This window comes from Puntigrus tetrazona, chromosome 14, assembly GCF_018831695.1.
Source record: "Puntigrus tetrazona isolate hp1 chromosome 14, ASM1883169v1, whole genome shotgun sequence".
In the NCBI taxonomy this organism is placed as follows: Eukaryota; Metazoa; Chordata; class Actinopteri; order Cypriniformes; family Cyprinidae; genus Puntigrus; species Puntigrus tetrazona.
This window is the reverse complement of record NC_056712.1, coordinates 20,843,264-20,859,206: the sequence shown is the minus strand read 5'-3', so window position 1 is coordinate 20,859,206 and position 15,943 is coordinate 20,843,264. Positions and strand designations below refer to the sequence as shown.

At 39.2% G+C, this 15,943-nt stretch overlaps 1 protein-coding gene across 5 annotated transcripts in view; it reads left to right on the top strand.

Moving 5' to 3' along the window:
• Nucleotides 1-15,943, top strand: part of atp11c (ATPase phospholipid transporting 11C) — a 52,169-nt gene that overhangs the window by 18,353 nt on the left and 17,873 nt on the right. For all 5 annotated transcript variants that reach the window (XM_043256778.1, XM_043256777.1, XM_043256775.1 and 2 more), the window contains exons 2-5: nt 5,633-5,752; nt 8,556-8,645; nt 14,969-15,049; nt 15,636-15,743. In XM_043256778.1, coding sequence (XP_043112713.1) covers nt 5,633-5,752; nt 8,556-8,645; nt 14,969-15,049; nt 15,636-15,743 — 399 coding nt within the window. The remainder of the gene's footprint in view (nt 1-5,632; nt 5,753-8,555; nt 8,646-14,968; nt 15,050-15,635; nt 15,744-15,943) is intronic.

The window sequence follows — 15,943 nt, the reverse complement described above, 5'->3', positions numbered from 1 at the left end:
AGTGTTGCGTTTGGTGACGTGAGCACTAGTGTAAGAATAATTAACAAAGAGGCCTAGTTGTTTGATTTGTCATGGTCAGAGACACTGAGGAACCAGTTCATTCAACATTTACCTGTGTCATAGCTGGAAGTGTCGCCTTCGTGTACCATATGTGATATTGAAGTGCTGGTCCATTAATATTTAAAAAGCTATTGTTGTTCTTTCCTGGGAAACACACCTCCTTTGTGTGCAAATGAGGCTCATTATAGAATTGTATAGAATACAGTATTGCAGATTCATAATGTCAGCATTTGTAACATTTTGCCGGGATAAATAAATGTAATTTGCTGAAATTAGTTTTCCTCATTATGTACTTTTTTTTTCCATTGAATGTGGTGAATGTGAGTAACAAAACAATGACCACTTCATTGTAATGTGTTTTTTGATGTTAGCATGACCAGTTTTATGTTATTTTGTTATTATCATTAAACTGATTTTTTTGGGTGTGTCATTGAAAAAGATTTAAGAGTCTCAAACTCATTCATTATTTATTTAAATGGGGGTGGGGGGAGTGGGTTGGAGTGGGTTGCCTTTTTCACAATTATCTGTCCCATTAATTTAATCATGAGTATATAGATTATAAGAACAGATTTTGTAGTAATATTTGTCAGTTTTTGTTTGGGCAAAGGCATAAAAATAAAAGCAAAAAAAAAAATTAAAATGGATAAAATAACAAAAGAATTACATATGCTTAAATACTGAATTAAATGATTTTCATGGTGAAAGAGAAACAATAAAAAAAAAAAAAAAAAGATTATTTTTATTCTTTTTAAGCAATAAATTTTTTTATTCTATCATTCAAAATGAGTCATGAATCTGAAAGTATAATTTGATGCTCATAATAGTCATAAAAGGGAGTCTGGGAGTGTTTTTTTCTTTTTTTTTTTAATTAAAAAAATTATAATTGAAAAATGAATGAAAACATTATTTGAATCATGAAGGAGCTAAAATTGTCATGTATAATTAGAATCTAAACCAGAGCTGTTCATTTCTAGTTAATGAGGGCTTATTGAAAAGCGATGTTTGTGTACATTTTGGCTAACTGTAGCTTGGAAAGCATTTTGTAGCTTGGAAAACACAGACGGCGTGAAAATAATCATCATCAGTGGAGTCACAGTGAATTCCCTCCCAAAGGCCTCTTTTCCTCCTCCTTCCTAACCCTTTGCTAGACTGTGGTTGATGTATAACTAATGAAATGAAGAGAGCGTATCTGAGCAGGCATCTAACCTAAAGGGCCTCACTGAGTCATTCACTTTTTACAGAGGATTTTGACCTTTCTGTGAAACGCTGAAACTGCATCCCTCACACACAAGCGTCGTCACAGCCCTTGATACCCTTATAATTCTGTTTAGATGTTACACATGTCCGCGTCAGTTTGCTTTCTTTTTTTCGAGGCCCTGGGCTGTGTTCCTTTACACCGGGTGGCATTTGGAGGTGGATTCAATCCCCTGAGCTCTGGAACCTGTGCCATTTCCTCTCCCCTCACACCTGCCCCTCCCCTCTCCGTTTAGACCGGCCTGTTTCATCCGGGACCAGGGAAACGCACCGCATGCCGCGCTGATGTGTGAAGAGCCGTCACGCTTCACAAAAACTTACGTAATCCCAGGCTCTTCCCAACCGCCGAGCCAGAATACACAGATTGCGCCGCCACGTACGTTTTCAAAAGAAGCCGAATCGAGGGCAGATCCAGTGGGACACGAGAAAGATGATGCAGATGAAAGGAGGAGAAACAGTCGTTGACTGTTTTAAATAGCTGTCTCCTCTGACTCAGAGTGCGGATGTGGATGAGAGCGACTTGTATGCTGAAGATTTGCATCTAGTTTGCAGTAGATACGCACAAGCCTCTTGTTCCTCGAGGCCCAGAGTGAGGGACGTGAGTTATCGCTCACCACTGACGCATACTGATGCGCTGTGATTGAGTTTTCAGGTGATGAATACACTGATGCAAGAGATTCGGGTAGATATGCGAGCGCAAAGGATCGGTGTGTTATCTGATACGCGCCGTAAGTCCTGTCGGCGAAGAGCTGAACATTGCCGGACAGGTTGTGACAGCACTTAGCCTGTGGCCTTATGCCTATCGTCCCTCTACCTGACGGGGCGGAGGTGTGGAACGGATGAACCCGGGTCCCCGATGGAGGGGGGGTGCTCAGCACACATACTCACACACACTCACTCACTTACTCACACACTGCATTAAACCCTCAGATTCCGTCTCTCAATGCATTCTGAATTATTCACACCAGCAGTTACGGTACTGCCTTCTCGCACTGTCCCGGGAAACACTGGGTGGGGGAGGGGTGCGAGAAAGAGAGTGGGCGGTGGGTGGGGTTGAAGTGTGATGCTGAAAGCCTGCTGAGACGTGATGACAGCGCGTGTCGTCTTCATCGAGAGCCTCAGAGAAATGGCGGTGTGTGCGAGTGACTAAAAGTATGCTGAATTCTGCATTAGTGTTTTTGGGCTGTTATAAAAAAAAAAGCCCATTTTTTTACCCTTTGAGGCATTAATAGTAAGAAATAGGAATTGCTACATAACAGGGCTTTAAAACAATTAATCGTGATTAATCGATTTAAAATGAAATTTGTCAACATAATATATGGCATCATGTGTGTACTGTATATATTTATGTATATTTAAAAACACATGTATTTTAAAATTTGTATTAAAGCACATTACAGATGTTTATATACATATTTCACAAAATAATAACTTTATTTGTCAAATTGGCCCCCTTCAAAATTTGATATACCCTTGAATCTTAATATATGTGGTTTTAATATTATGTGATAGTTGATCATGAGTCCTTTTGCTGGTACTGAGCAGTTCAAGTACCTGCTGCCCTTCAGAAAAATCCTCCAGTTCTGGCACATTATTTGGTTTTCTTACATTTTCTGGCTATTTGAACCCTTTCCAACACTGACTGTATGTTGATGTTTTATTTTGGGCTTTTTTGCATAATTTTTCAACACTGAGGACAATGAGGGATTCGTGATGATTACAAACACTGAATACGTGTACTGAAGGCTTATTTTGTCTTCTGGGAAACTTAAGAATTTCTGAAGTCCAGTACTAAATGAAACCTTATGATCGTTAAACGAAATAAGAATAATTTATAGATTGTCATCCTGTTCAAATGTTTACAATCAGTGGCTTATTTTGTAATGAAATTACAAAAAAATTTCTATGAAATTTCCTGCTTAATTATGAAAATTGGTGTGTATTTTAATTCTAAGTTTGCTACTCCACTTTTCTATTCGTCACTTTGATTTATTTATATGATTCATGTCATATGAGTTGATGTCTCCCTTATTGAGATTTTATTCATTTAAAAAAAGGAAGAGTTGCCTCCAATTTAAATCTGAAATCTGGTCAGTTATGTATTTAAAAATATTTGAAAAGATGATGATATTATATGCAAGGTAGCTGCTTTTTGTCTTATGTTGCAGTTGACTTTTAGAAAAGAAGCTTGATTTGTAGTTTAACTACTGTAAATGTAAGGGCAGCTTAGCAGTGAAGCTCTGATTGAAAGTAATCGCAACTGCCTGCATTTTAACTCTCGTTCTTAAAGGAGACTTGAGAAGCACGCATGCAGAAACACCCCCTCCTGTGACTAACCATAATCAAGCCAGTGTTGACCTTAGGCCACAAAAGGAAAAGCATGCAAAGATCTGGCTTCCTGGCTGTCAGTCACCATGTATGTTTTGTGCCAACGTTTCCTCCGGCAATCCCATGCTTACACAGCTTCGAGTGAAGTTGTTGCCCTTTTCACGTTACAAGAATGTCCCGGGTCACCAACTTGACCACAGGGGAAACTCACAGACCTGTTCCAGTGTATCTTAGGGAATTTTTTTTACAGTGGGCGAGCAACGGCAAACCCCAACTGCAAGCCACACACAACTGGTCTGAAGTACACGCCAAACAAAACAATAGTATATTATGTTACATATTTTGATGTTTTATTTTAACAAAACTATGAATATTTAACAGCACTCTCTCACAGATTTCAAGTCAGCAAATTTAATTCAGTAACTTTGATTTGTTTTAAACTGATTTGGTTTGCGACAAGAAAAGGCATGTTGTCTTTTTTTTTTTTTTATTATTTTATCTCATCACATTGAGCTCAGAAAATCTCCTAACTCTTTTGCAGTGGTGCTGTAGATTCAGCATCTTTGCAACGTCTCTGCTGAATAGCAGTGCAGGAAACACTGTTCTGTTCTGTTTTTTTACACAACAATACCCAAACACTCCCAGTGCTGTGTGAAAATGACCGCACATCCTCTGATTTCCCCCATGTAGCTATGTAGGTAAAAAATGTATGAATAAATCATGTGATTGCATTCAGCTTTCAGAGTGAGATCTTACAACTGACAAAAAACAAGCTTGTCTGGTCTCAGGAGCTTGATCACACTTCAGCTTGTGGGATTGACCCACCTGACCTTTGTTATACTTGGCTGTGTTTCTCAGTAAATTTGGAGCTGTGCTTTAAAAGTCAAAGTACACACGCACACACACACACACATATACATACATACAGGGGTTGGACAATAAAACTGAAACGACTGGTTTTAGACCGCAATAATTCATTAGTATGGTGTAGGGCCAATACAGCATCAGTTTGGGAATGACAGATACAAGTCCTGCACAGTGCCCAGAGGGATTTTGAGCCAGGCTTCTTGCAGAATAGTGGCCAGGTCACTACGTGATGCTGATGAGTCAGATCCTGACTCGCTCCTCTAAAACACCCCAAAGGGACTCAATAATATTTAGATGTAGTGACTGTGCAGGCTGTGGGAGATGTTCAACTTCACTTTCATGTTCATCAAACCACTCTTGTCACCAGTCTTTTTTTGTAAATTTAAAATAGTAAAAAGTAATTAGTAAAAAAAAACAAAACACATTGACACAACATGAGGTCATATTTACTGTTTAATCATGTTTATACACTGCCTCCGAAACGTCCGTCCGTCCGTCGTAAACAAAAAATAAAAAATGATTATGTTGGTTTTTCTCAGTTTTCACACAAGTAGCAAGTATTTTGAAAAGAGAGAATGATTGATATGGAAAAAAAACTCTGCGTGTGAAGACCTAAATAATAAGTATAAAAAAAATAGTAATTCAAAAATTATTTGGAAGAGTGGAATCGAGTGCATGTACACTCCTTAAAAAAGGTGCAAAGGCGGTAACTTTTCAAAAGGTACAAGTATGTAGGGCAATGTGCCAACATATATTGCTGTTGCACATTGGGTGTACCGAGTTTGAATCACGCCTCAAGGACCTCTCCACTGATCCTGCCCCTCTCTCACTTTACTTCCTGTCATCTCTATAATATCCTAAAACAACAAAAGCAAACACCTTGTTTTTGTATCTATTCTTTTTTCCTCAGAGTGTAGTATAAAGAGGTATATAATGTTATCATGCTGACATTTAAACTAAAGTCACAACAATACTATGACCTAGTGTAAAGGCAAAAATATATATATTTTTAAACGCATTACCCCGACTGGTTCTCCCGTTTGATGTTGTTCAGCTGATGTTGCTGTCACTTTACTTGTTCATACGAATGATCTTTCTTTTTTTTTTCCATTTCTCCATGCAGTGTGGAGGAGATGAGAAGCGAGTGGACAGCAGGACAATCTATGTAGGACATCGGCCATGTCCGGACACCGAGGCCTTCATCCCCTCTAAATTCTGTGACAACAGGATCGTGTCCTCCAAGGTAACTTCTGGTATTTGTTATACTTCACCCCGTCACGAATCTGAAAGCGCGAAGCTGGGTCGACGCTTAACCTCGTCGCAGTGTAATCAGATTTTTAGAGGATAACAGCGTTAGGGGTTTGCTAGCTCCCTTCAAGAGCCTGTTTGTAATTTTCTTTAGCTCATAATTAGCAAGTGTTGTTTAACGCCATGGCAACTGCACCACAGCGTTAACGCGTAAGAGATGTGTGTTAGCAGCAGCATGTGGAGAGTACTGCTGCAACACGCTTCTCTCGAGCCCTGGTGTTCAGCCACCTGTTCCTCCAGGTGTGAAGAGACTGTTGGGACCCTCCTACTGCGTTTGAACTTAGAAATTCTTTTCCATATTCTCATTTTTTCCTCTGCTTTTTTATATTTCGCTCTTTGCAAACTGCAGTAAATCTTACCACCCCCCCTTCCACCCCACGAAACTCCCTAATTTGCCTGTCAGAGCAGTGCTTGAGATCCGGCTGATAAATACATAGTGGCAATTAACGCTCAAGTGTTAGGGGTGGTTGACTCTGCCCCGTTTAATCTTGTGGGACTTCCTGAATCCTCTCATTCAGTCGATAGATGAGGAGTGTTTTAAGATACAAAAGAAACAAGGGAGTAAGAAGTAATAGATTCATCAGACCTGTGGCCGTGCTGTGGTATACGGTGATCAATTCCTCTCTGGCACTAGGCTCTAAACACACTTTAATTACCTGCACTGAAATGTTTACACTTCTCTATGCATCTGCTTTGCATCTTCCTCCCTCAAACTCAGCACAACCTTTTCTCCACGGTATCCCTTGGATCTCGTTTTCTCCGCTAAAAGAGGTCCAGACTTGCCATATTTTCTCGAGTTCACCTCAGTATAACATCTGCTCTGTTAGAAATGATGATGTATTCCCTTTTATCTTATTGCAGGTGCCCCAAACTGCCCTCTCTCACTTTCCTCACCCATGGCGATCCATTATTTAGCAGTGATGGTTATATTAGGTGGCAATAGCTGTCTCTTTTTCTCTCTCTATCTCCGTACCTACATTGTCCAGTCAGTATTTGCATTCATTTTCAGTTGTATTGCTGAGTTTTTGCCCTGTTGGAAATTCAAGCAAATTTCACTTTTGTCAAATAAAGTGATTTTATATTACAAGATGTGAAATGTGACCCTGCACCACAAAACTCTCAAGTCTTTTGTTACATTTTTTTTTTCTGAAAGCTGAATGAATTAGCGTTTTATTAATGTGTTTGTTAGAATCTGACAGTATTTGGTTGTGATGCAGCTATTTGAATATCTGGAATCTGAGGGTGCAAAAAAGTACAGAAAAAATAACAAAGCAAAAAATAAAGTTTTTATATATTTACAATAAGAATTTTACAAATTTAGGATATCTTCATGGCATGTGATCTTAAGTTAATATCCTAAAGATTATTGGCATGAAAGAAAAATCCAAAATTTTTGACCCATACAGTGTATTTTTGGCTATTTTTACAAATATACCCAAGGGATTTAAGACTTGTTTTGTGGCGTATTACAGAAACATCCTAACTTTAAAATCTTATCTTATCTGTTGGGTAACCATGGTAATATCAGTTAGGACAAAAGCTATTACAGAATAACATTTGCACTGTCCTATCTTAACTAGAGATAGGAAAGAGGCAGTTACAGAAACCTCCTAACTTTTTAACTTTAGGACAACTCAACAGCTGTCCTAACTTCAAAATCAAACAGATAAAAAACACTTATAATTGCGCTGTCAAACAACGTTATTATATATATTTTTTTATTTGTCACAGAGCATTACCAAGTCACTACAGGCCTGTTCACACCAAGCACGATAGCTATGAAGATAATGATATGGTTCTAAAAGTTGTTAGGATAGGATAAGAATCCCAAATAAAGTTAAGATTTGTTTCTGTAATACGAATTTGTGAAAAATCCTAACTTAACATTATATACTAAGTTAAGACCCAAGATAAGAAACTTTCTGTAATAGCCCCCCAGAGTCACAAATGATACATAAAAAAAAATCAGTTTTCACTCTTTTATTCATGTGCATTACTAACTTGCTCTTATTCTCTTGCTTAAAAGTTTTTCAAACGGTCACAGTGCAAAAATGTAAAACACTTTTCTTCTTGTATCAGATTCGGCCTTATTTGAGGTTAACAGTTGTTTGTGAGCTAGTGAACTTTTGTTGTTGTGTACATTTCCTAAAAGAGAGCTGAATAAATAGCGAGCCACTGCCAAACGGATCATGTGGCAGGTTCCCCTTTCTGGGGTACGCCGAACGAAGTCGATAAGTCGCTAATCCAAATCAATGTAATACCTGCTGGCCCAGAGAGCTGCCGCCGGTCACACACATCAGAGAGCTCCGGTACTATTGAAGTCATCTCAGCTTCCTCTCCCAGAAAAGCACAAACACAGGAGCTGATGAATACTGAATGCATTTTATCCTTCCTCCTGCTTTTCATCAGGATGTGGGTTTAGACTCGCATTGCTCTAAATGAATAGTTCACTTAAAACAATTTTTTGCAGAAAGTCTGCATGATAAATATGAATTGGAACTGCGACTTGACAAGATGACAAAAAACACCTTAACATTAATTGAAATAACTTGTGTAGTATATCACGAGTCCTCTGAAGCCATTTAATAGCTTTTTGTTTATACTCGCTTCACAATGACAGAATGCATGTATATTTAAAACCCTTTTAAAAGCATTAAATAAAAGAAATTGACACTTTGGTTGTTTTTAACTTCTAACACTTTTTTTGTTGTGCTTGTTTTGTTTTCTCACTTCCCCAGTACACAGTGTGGAACTTCCTGCCAAAGAACCTATTTGAGCAGTTTAGAAGAATTGCTAATTTTTACTTCCTCATCATATTCCTGGTCCAGGTAAGTGAGTGCTTTTGATCAGTCCTAAGTGTTTGCCTTCCCCAGAGAGACAAAGTGTGTGTGTGTGTGTGTGTGTGTGTGTGTGTGTGTGTGTGTGTGTGTGTGTGTGTGTGTGTGTGTGTGTGTGTGTGTGAGGATACAAGTGTGTTTATGTGTGACTCATAGCCTGGCTGGTTCTGCCTCCTGCTGATCTGATGTCATTGGACCTGTGATAATGGCAGAGAGAGACAGTGAGACGGGGAAGCCTCTGCTCCGTTCCATAAAAGCACATGAAGGCAACCTTAGTTAAACTAGCGAATGGAGCCGTGTAAACAGCTGATGCTATTTAGACAACTGTGTGTATTTAATAAAGGGTAATAGTGGATTGCTGAAGAGCATATGGTCTTGTTGCTTTCAGGTACATAAGAAGTGAGAAATGAAAAGCACGATTTAAAACCTAACTTGGCAGTGTTTTGTTTTTAATGTGTGAGATTGAGGCTAATGGTATGTGTGGTTATGATTGTACCCAAAAAGTTGCGATCTCAGGCAGTGTATATGGGGTACAGGAAGCATCAAGGGAATACCGTTCAAAGGTTTGGGCAGAGTATGAATTTTAATGGTTTTAAAAAATGGTCTTAATGGTTTTAATGGTCTTATATGCTCACCAAGGTTACATTTATTTAATTTAAAAATACAGTAAAATTCCAAAACAATAGTTATTGAAATTGAAAATAACCGTTTTATATTTTTATATATTTCTTGCTCAAAAAAATATTTCTGTTATCAATCTTGAAAACGGTTGTGCTGCTTAATGTTTTTGTAAAAACCATTACATATATATTTAACAGCATTTATTTAAATTAGAAACTTTCGTAGCACTGAAAATGTTCAGTGCCACTTTGGATCGATTTAATCTTTGCTAAATAAAGGCAAAATAAAAAAGTAATAAATAAATCTTTAAAATCTTATGTTTTTAAAAAATAGGTTAATGGTTAAATTCAGTTTTTATTTTGCCATCATTTAAATAAGATAAATAAAACGATTCTATTTAGTTTGTTTAATAAAAGAACAAGGTATTGACCTGTTTATGAGAAAGAAAAGGAAACTTGAAATGACTTTTGTTGTGATCTGACGCTATAAAGAAAATAAAATTAACTTGTCCTTTAGGGGGGGGTGGGCCACCAGGGGGTGGATTGTACTGATTTGACATTGTTACTGAGAAAGATGTCTTCTTAGTCATTGACTAACTAAACAAGGCACGTTTATTATATTTTGTACACAGCCTGTACATGTACATCTGATGTGCATCCATGTTGTGACGTGATCTGTGTGTGCGTGCGTGCGTGTGTGTGTGTGTGAGAGAGAGAAAGGGAGAGATCCCCAGGTGTTTGCCCGGTTCTGGCATGCGTCTGGCGTGCCTCTACTAATCCTGCTTTTCTCTGGAGGGGCTCCTTATCCTCTCTGCCTAGCTCTCCCCACGCAGCCCACTATTATATCAGCACGAGGGAGACACACATACACGCCTGTCACATAAGAACTGCGCTTAAATCACCAGCCCCCAAATAGATCTGCATGATTCTCCTGAGGCCCATTGCGAACGCACCATCGTCTCACGCCCATTTCTGTCTCCCCATGCCATTTTTCTGTTCCTCACCCCCTCTCTATTCCTCATTTCTTTGTTCTCCCCCTCTCTCTCTCTCTCTCTCTCTCTCTCTCTCTCTCTCTCTCTCTTTCCCTGTACGCCTCTGCAGCACGGCACTGCTGACGTCAGCAGCCAGGAAGCCCTCTGTAGTTCTTTTGAGCCACAAATAGACACTGACTGATAAAAAAGCACCAGTAACCTAAAAATAGCACTGCGTGCCTTCGCCGGGGTCCTGATGGGAAAAGAGAGATGGGAGGAGGGAGGAGAAAAGAACAGAAGGAGGGGAGGAGTCGAGGGGGATCTCTGTCTCTCACACGCACATTTTGACACACATTCTGCTGGAATGTTCTAAATACTGTGTGTGTGTGTGTGTGTGTGTGTGTGTGTTGGCAGATGAGGGATTGCGCTAACAAGCAGTCAGTGTGTTCAGCTGAGTGGAAGTCTGCATAACCATAAAGAGGAAATTAGTGCATAATGTTGTGAAATAAGAGGATGTTTTAGGTGCATATATCTTAGTCAAGGGTAGTCGAATGTGAGGGATGGAAGGAAATACACGCAACGTGTATTGTATGATTAATTCATTCTTTAATTTTAAGTATTCAAAATGTTCATTTTCAATGAATTAGTAATAATTCTAGTTATTTAAAGCGTGTGCAGGGTCAAACATGGTGCATCTAAATGTTGTGCAACACTGCAATGCTACAAAAACGGAACTGAGGCACATCTGCAGTGGCATCTGTACCAAAAAACTGTACCGCAGGTTTTACCGCAGGACTCAGATTTTGCAATGTGTATATAGTGGTGAGCCAACATTTATAACAAATAATATCATCCAAAATGAAAGATTTTGTGTGTGTGTATAAATATGAAATTCATCATATTTATAACATGTATATATTTATATCATTTATATTATATATAAATTCATTTAATATATATACAACGTTTTTCTTAATCGTGGTTAATCATTTGACAGCATGACTTATTTTGTAGTTATTTTCATTTTATTATTTCTATTTAGACTGTCCTGAGACCAGAACAGATCTGTGACCCTGCAGTTGAGGAAACATTGGTTTACACTGTGCAAACACACACACAGATGGAAGCCTGCAGATATGTTTTACTGTCAAGGACAAAAAAGTCTCAATAAAAATGATTTTACAGTGTCTTAAAGCAAGCATGCAAACGACATTCCATGAATTCTATGAACTATATATTTAACAGTCATGGGACACATGGTTTATTCACTCAAAAGACATTAATTTATACCTACTTGGGTTTGTGTATATGAAAACAAGATCTGTGCTAATTGACAACAGAGTCGAATGTTACTGTGATGCACAAATGTAGAATCATATTTCCGTTGGCAGATGAGAGCGGTCACGTTTTTGTAAAGCTTTTATGTGCCGAGTTTGGCAACAGGTCAGTTACTTGTGAAAAATTTCCCATACTTTTGCTGAAAAAATGAAGATGGCTCAGTAATTGATGTATTTGATTATATCATTAAAATATAAACGTGATATACTCTATTGAAATTAATAACACACAGGTAGGTTTATCAATTAAAAAAATCTGAATTTTCATTTATTTTATTCTCTCTGAAGCTCCATTAAAAGTTGCTGAGTCTCCACAGTGGGCCCGAACCCCCATCTGATAAAACAGTATATTATTTTAAGACTGTAAGTTATATTAATAGGTTTTATTGTGTTTCCTCGCAGTCTCATTTTCATATGTGACCAATTAAGATGCTGTGTCTAGTCTCAGAGATGGTCTATGTTGGTATTTAGTAACTCACGGGTTGTGTGTCTGCCTCTGTAAGGTGTTTCGGCGGTAACTGATGTGTTCAGCATTAGCTTTGGGAATTGGCTCCCTTGAGGCGGCGGTTAAATGGATGGTGTTTTGCGTCTACGCGGTGGAACTAGCGAGGTGGGTCTGGCAGTGATGGGTGGGGGTGTTTTGTATGAGCGTAAAAACGACGAAGGGGCAGCACTTCATCAGAGAACTGACTGTATTTCATTACAGTCGCTGATGAACTGTATCAGTGGCGCTGTCTGTTACTGAGCGATCCAGGGGAATAAACTCCCATTGCGTGTGCGTGCGTGTATGTGTGTGTGTGTGTGTGTGTTAAAAACAGAAAGCAAAGGAAAGCGTACTGTAGGACAGACTGTCCTCAGCACTTTATGCCGCATCTCTCTTAATATTTTTAATCGAGTGGGAAGCCGCAGTGGGCTCCATCCAGATGGGCCTTTATCAATTTATTAAATCAAAAAAACGATGCGCGCTGCTGCTGGCCCCCACAACATCCATCACTTGCAGGAGCCACGAGCGCATTAGAGCGCTTTCTGCTGACCGAATCCCAGACTCAGCCCTGGCTCCCGTGGAGAAGGGTCAGTCTCAGAGAGAAAGAAGAGAGGAGAAACCCACCTGCCACAGGCAAATCAAAGGTGGTATTCACAGGGGTCAAGTTTTTCCTTGGTGTTTTTCGTGCTTTTGTTGCAAAAGTAACTTTCTGAACTGCTGAATTTGTTCAGCTCTGCAGTCATTTACTCACCCTGTTGACTCCCACCTGTTCTGGTTAACAGTGAGTTCCTTATTATATGCAGTATTTATTATTTTACAGTGATATGCTATTTCAATAAAAAAAATCATATTCATTAAATTCCTTGTCTAATAATGGTTTTAGATTAAGTGTTTTTTTTTTTTTTTTAATGAATGTTTATTACACTTTTAGTGTAATGTGTGTTACAATGGCGTTTACCTCTGCCTGATGTTCATGTGACTTTCTATTTACCACCTGGGCTTGTGTGGTTGTCAGTAAATTATGAATTAGCAATTTTAGCACTTGACATATTAACATTATAACAATTGATAAATCTTCTCCTTTTTTCCCTTTTGTTTATTTTTTCAAGTTCAGTCCACAAAACGTCAAACGTTGCTGCTACCATAAAATAACTCCGTAAATAACTATGAATAACTAAAGATGCAAAGTATCAAAATACAAAAAAATTACATGAACAGAATACCGGAAAGGAGATTATGGCAATATTAAGTTTTACTGTATTTTTTTTTTTTTTTTTTTTTTTTTTCCCTCAAGGGACTTTCTAAAACATTGTATTAGACAGAAAATCACTGAGGCGTTTCTCAGATATATTCTGCATAAAGGAAGTTAAAGAGGTGACAAATGACAAAATGTTGACAATTACCTTTAGGATTCCATTTATCCCCTTAATATCGCTTTATACTGAAGGTGTAGCGTATTAGCAATTAGAAAAGCCCTCTTTCTCTTTCTTTTCGTGACGGCGGTGCCACTAAGCAGCTGTCAGCAGACACCTGGCAGCTGAGAGATGTTTAACGCATGGTGGGCCACTATTGAAAGATCTGTGCTCCCGTGAACATGCGCACATATTCTGCTCGTTTCTCACGGTGCTGTGTTGTTTTAGCATAAGGCGTGGGGCAGGACTTAAAGATGTCTGAGTGCATTTGTGTTGGTCTGCGAGCTGTAACTTGTGGCTGTTAAGTAACGACTTGCGTGTGACATGAGGAGTGGGAGGCTGCGTGATTGGCCAGATCGCAAAGCGGTTTAGATGACGTCTAATGGCAGAGTCCAAAAGTGGAGTACGTGTGTGGATGTTTCAGATGGGCTGTTTGGGATTATTTGGTCTTAGACTGAGTAAGGGCTGAAAGCACGTTTTGGTGTTTGTGTGTTGAGTGTGTGTGTGTGTGATCGGGATGATGGGGATTATTAGCTCTGAGCTGGTCTGAGATGGGCTTTCACCTTCTGAAGTCCTGCCGGCTTTACAGTCTCTCCCTACAGGAATTTTGGCAGTAACACTGCATCTTTGTTTTAGAGCCCTCTCTGCAGCGAAGATGCCATTTCTCACTGTGGTGTGTGGTTTTTGCGTTGGCCTCTTTCAGCCAGGCTCTGCAGGGTGTGAGAGGAAGACGCAGTGTGATAGTAACTCATAGGACGTACAAAATGTTCACGCCTCTGTGGTGTTCGCTTCATAACCTACCCTATTTTTTCCTCTTCCGCATATGCACATACATAGTGCAAGTATTATTAACACCAAGTAGCTGTGACCTTAAATTATTTTTTGATAGAGGTTTGTGGGTTTGTGCTCTCTACTGCATAACAAACTTTTCATGTTAAAGATAGTCTTGTGTTTAGTGTTTTCAGCAACTAAAGGTTGACTAATAGTGAATTTTACCGATAGAGATAAAAAGGTTGGACCACACTGGCCCATAGCCATTAATCAACCTATAGTTTTACTGAATGAAAACTTTCCAAAATTTTCCAAAAAATCAAATCCCCCCCTTACTTTTAATAATGCTTTCTTGGTGAATAAAATAATTCAATTGCTTATTTAATATTATTATTTTTTTTAACTAATACTTCTGAGCCGCAGTGAGAATAGTCTGGCCTTTGCAAAGTTTCTAATTTCAACTCTGTCATGACCAAGTAAAACCAGTAATGTTTTGCATGATACTCAACCAGAAGGGACATGATGCAACTATCCACAAAATATTGTTGATATAGAGACTAGTACACCCACAGGAATAGCAAGTAACAGATAGCTGGAATTTCATCCTCCGTGAATGGTAGCATCGCTGATGGGTGCACCTTAAATCTCAAATAAATGAATTTTTAGAAATAATGCTGTAAATCAGCTGTGCTAATACATACATGTATCTCTTCTTTTAGGTGATTGTTGATACCCCGACCAGCCCCGTGACCAGTGGTTTACCTCTGTTTTTTGTCATCACAGTGACGGCCATCAAACAGGTTGGTTGTATTATGTTCTGAATATGCTGCTAACTCTCTATATTTCTCTTCAGCTATTAATAAATCACTTGAAGTTTTATAGCCATCTGTCGCTGGTTAAATATTTCTGACCCCTTCCGAGAGTTCGCCTGACCCCGGAGTCCATCTCTCACAGACAAAACAAATGATCCAGGGGCTTGTCAAAACACAGTGGTCCTCTCGCAGCTTTAAATGTATTGTTTTAGGATCAACTTTTTTCACCGGCCCGCCGCAAGCTTTTTTGTAAAGCACAATGGAAGGTGGACTTCCTTCCAGATATCTGTGGCCTCACACTGAGAGGGGCTCAGGCCTTAATTGGGCTTTGAAATAGGAGCCCAGGGGACAGTGTGACCCCAGCTCACTTCAAATGACTAAATTTTCCTCAGCTCATTCACACTTTCCATTTTTAATGCAGACCTGTTATATGTGATGGACGTTCTCAAGAAATTGTTTTATTTTTGTAGTGTGAGATGATGTGACTTTTTCGGCCCTCGTTTGACCTTCTGAAGCTTTCACACACACAAACACACAACCCAAAATACTGTTCTCACATTCTCTGTCTCCTCAGGGTTATGAGGACTGGCTGCGGCATAAAGCAGACAACGAGGTGAATAAGTACCCGGTGACGGTGTTAGAGGACGGCCGGTCGGTGAAGAAGGAGAGTGAGAAGATCAAGGTACCTTTTAGTTGCTGCAAGCTCGCCAAGTCTCTAATATAACAGGCACTGTGGGAGCCGGGTGTGGCAAGCTGCCGTACTTTTACGTTTGGACAAAAAAAATATGCCCACTAGGGGCGTTCGCGGCAGGGAGTTCTTCCTTGCTGTATATGGAATGGAACAAATGTCTTGTACACTCTGTAACCGTTAGGGTCAGATGT